Raw genomic sequence first — 3,159 nt, 5'->3', positions numbered from 1 at the left:
CCCGGCCACCCCGAGTCACCCCCTCCACAGCAGCTGTGGCTCCAGGGGAGGCTGGAGGCGCAGGGAAGCCCCTCACCTGCACAGGGCTGGGCGGGCCCTTCCCACTCAGCTGCGGAGAGAAGGGGCCTGTGAGCCCTGCCCCTCTGTCCCTCCCCTTGGGGGGCAGGAGAAGGCAGGGGGCTGGTACTGGGCAGGCAGGATGCTCAGCCTCACACAGGGAGAGATGCAGGAGAAGGACCATCAGCCCGAGAGCAGACCCGCCCTGTGGTCTTCACAGTGAACTAAGGGCCAGACAGGGTCGGTGACTTGCTCCAGGTTGCACAGAACGTATAGCCAGGTACTTTCTGGAATGGGGCTTCCCAGGCAGTGCTAGGGGTTAAGAGCCCGCTTGCCAATGCAGGAGACATAAAGACAAGGACGCTTTCTAGAACAGAGGTTCCGGTAAAACACTGCCCGTCCCCATTAGAATGAAGCTCCCTATGGGACGCATGGCTGTGGGTGAAGGTGGGGCCGGTTCCCTCCACCTGCTCAAGACAGACCTCGCATGTGTTTCCCGAGAGCCAGGCAGTGCCCCCGCTGCCTCCCTCCTCATCCTCAGGGGCCCTGAAGAAGAAGAGTATCACACCCACCTTTCTTGGAGCGGCGGGGCTTGGGGGGAGGCCCAGCGGTATGGGCTGCAGAGTAGACGAACAGGCCGTTCCCTGATCCAGACAGGTAAGCAGACGTTAGAGGGAAACCGAGGTGAGGGAGCGAGATGGACAGTGACTCTGGTCTCCTCTTGGGGCTGTGCTGGGGTTCCTGCGCTCAAGCCTCTAAGGCCACTCTTCCCTTCCCATCCCTGACCTCCAGGATCCAAAATACATGGCCAGTCCCCCTGCAGCGGCCCCCGTGCCGCGTGGCAAGCTCACTACTGTGGCCACGCGGGCCCAAGTCTCTGAGGGCCCCAGTGACTCTGCCAGTCTCTGGATCAACCAGATACCCTGGATGCTCCTGACGTCCCAATTACTTGGGGTTAGGGGGTGTTGAGTCGGAACTGGGGTGGGGGACAGTGGGCGAGGGGCCAGAGCTAGTCATACCTGAGCCCTCGGCGAGAACCTCTGGGGACAGATGGCCCCGCTGGAGCAGCTGCTGTGTCCCCGCAGGGCTGTCCACGGCCACCTCAGCCACCATGTTGCAGGGGATGTAGCCCCACCGGCCCCCACCCTCACCCTGGTAGAAGCCATCTGCATCTTTGTCTCCAAACACCTGGAAGCAGAAGAGACCAGCTGTGTCAGCAGGCCAGTTCTGCATGCTCCCTGCACCCCGAGCCCACAGCGCCCCCCAACCCGGGACTGCAGAAGAATGCTCTACCTTTCATGGAACCGGAAATAGGGGGAAATAGCCAAGAAGAAGGATCAGAGGGATGACAGAAAACAGCTCTATCCGTATGATCATCACTCACGATCCTCACATTCATTCCCCCAGTCCACCCCAGACTGGATCTCCCTGACCTCAGAGTTTTAGCCCAAAGCCTTCAGGAAATCCTTGGAGGCTCAGTAGAGGTCGTCATGCTAACAGCAGCAGTATCACGCTGTGCCACGTGCCAGGCAGTTTCAGCACCCTGTGGGTACTGAATCCTCTAATCCTCAAACAAGCCTGTGAGGCAGACACTCACGTGATCCTCACTTTACCCATGAGGCCCAAAGGAAAGAATCTGCTTCGGGTTTCACAGCTCGAAGTGGCACTGTCGCGACCCCACTCCACATCACCTGACTCTAGAAGCTGCGTTCCCACCCGGGTGTGGCTATGATCCCTCCAGGACAAGGCAGGAAAGGAGGGAGGAAGCAGGACCAGACAGCAAGTCAGTCACCTTCAGGATCTGGCCCTCCCGGAACGGGAGCTCCTCTTCCCCAGCATCAGGGTTGGGTGACATTGACACGGGGTCATAGTCAAACAGAGCCACAAAGACCCTGACAGGGAGGTCCCGGAGGGCCAGGGATGCTTCTGGAGGGCTCCTCGGGGGAGCTGCGCGGGAGAAACAGCAATCAACTCTGGCCAAGGAAGCGGGAGAGGACCCCTTGGCCTGGCCCAGCCCCCACAGAGGCTCACCCAGCTCTGTGGAGCCTGGCCTGGGGGCCCAGCCCCTTCTCCGCTGGGAGCCGCTCTGCCCTGGGCTTTCCAGCCCTCTGGGCTCCCCAGACTCTGCTGCCTGCAAAGAGAGGGCAACAGACAGCAGGAGTGATGCACCACCCCTCTGATGGGCACCTCATTAGGGGCAGGACCCCAGGAGCGCTCCCCCCAGCTCTGCCCCGTCGGCGGAAGCGGCACAGCAGAGCAGGGACACATTCCTCTCCTGGAGCCGTGGCCCAAGCTCACTGGAGCCATCGGACACCCCCACGGGTGGAGGAAGGGCAGGAGGGGAGGCCCCGGCTCCGGCCACCTTAGCAGATGAGTGCAGTAGAGGGACTAAGGTTTAGATCTGAGAGCTGGCCGAGGAGCGTGTGAGAGGAGGGCCTCTTCTCGGTGTCAGGGTTGGGCGATGCTGGACATCGCAGGCTGGGTCCTGAAGCTGTCACTAGCTAAGCGGAGGAAAGGGTCACGTGCCCCAAAGGCAGGGGGCCTGCTGGCAGCAATGGGCGACTTATGGCCACAGAACATCGGCGCATCCCAGTTCCGATCGATCGGCAGAAGCAGCAAAGCAGTGGAATGTGGGTGGGAGGAGGCAGGTGAGGGAGCCCCGAGGCCCCACCCCACCTCTGCTGATGGAGGCGGCAGCGTGGAATGGGAGCGGCCGGTGGGCAGCAAGCAGGGCCACCAGGCGGCGGTAGGCAGGGGGCTGCCCAGGCAGGGAGAAGGCACGGACCCGGGGGGGCGGCTCCTTGGCTCTGCCGGTCGCACTGCGGCCTCTCCGTTCCGGCTCCCCCTTCTCCCAGGCCGGGGAGTACGGATAGGGGTGGGGGCCTGAACCGGCCTTCGGAGGTGCCCTGGGCCTTCCCACGGGGGCTGCACCCCAGGCCTCCCCATCTCCGAGGCAGCCGGAGCTGGCGATGCTCATGTCCCCGCCGCCCGTCTCTTGCTCATCCTCAGAGTCATATTCGATGCTGATTTCCAAGCACTTGGGGGAGAGGCAGCTGGCCAGGCCCGGTTCCGGTTCCGGGGCCCGTCCCCGGGGGCACTTCC

At 62.8% G+C, this 3,159-nt stretch overlaps 1 protein-coding gene across 1 annotated transcript in view; it reads right to left on the bottom strand.

The window, feature by feature from the left end:
• The window catches only part of BZRAP1 (benzodiazepine receptor (peripheral) associated protein 1), a 24,044-nt gene that overhangs the window by 4,474 nt on the left and 16,411 nt on the right, over positions 1-3,159 (bottom strand). The window contains 6 exon segments of the mRNA XM_010861722.1: positions 77-109; positions 630-701; positions 1,077-1,245; positions 1,850-2,004; positions 2,089-2,188; positions 2,843-3,154. Of these exon segments, the coding sequence (XP_010860024.1) occupies positions 77-109; positions 630-701; positions 1,077-1,245; positions 1,850-2,004; positions 2,089-2,188; positions 2,843-3,154 (841 nt within the window).

Source organism: Bison bison, unplaced genomic scaffold (genome assembly GCF_000754665.1).
Source record: "Bison bison bison isolate TAMUID 2011002044 unplaced genomic scaffold, Bison_UMD1.0 scf7180017864472, whole genome shotgun sequence".
NCBI lineage: Eukaryota > Metazoa > Chordata > Mammalia > Artiodactyla > Bovidae > Bison > Bison bison.
The sequence above is the reverse complement of the archived record's forward strand: the minus strand, read 5'-3'. Positions and strand labels throughout refer to the sequence as shown.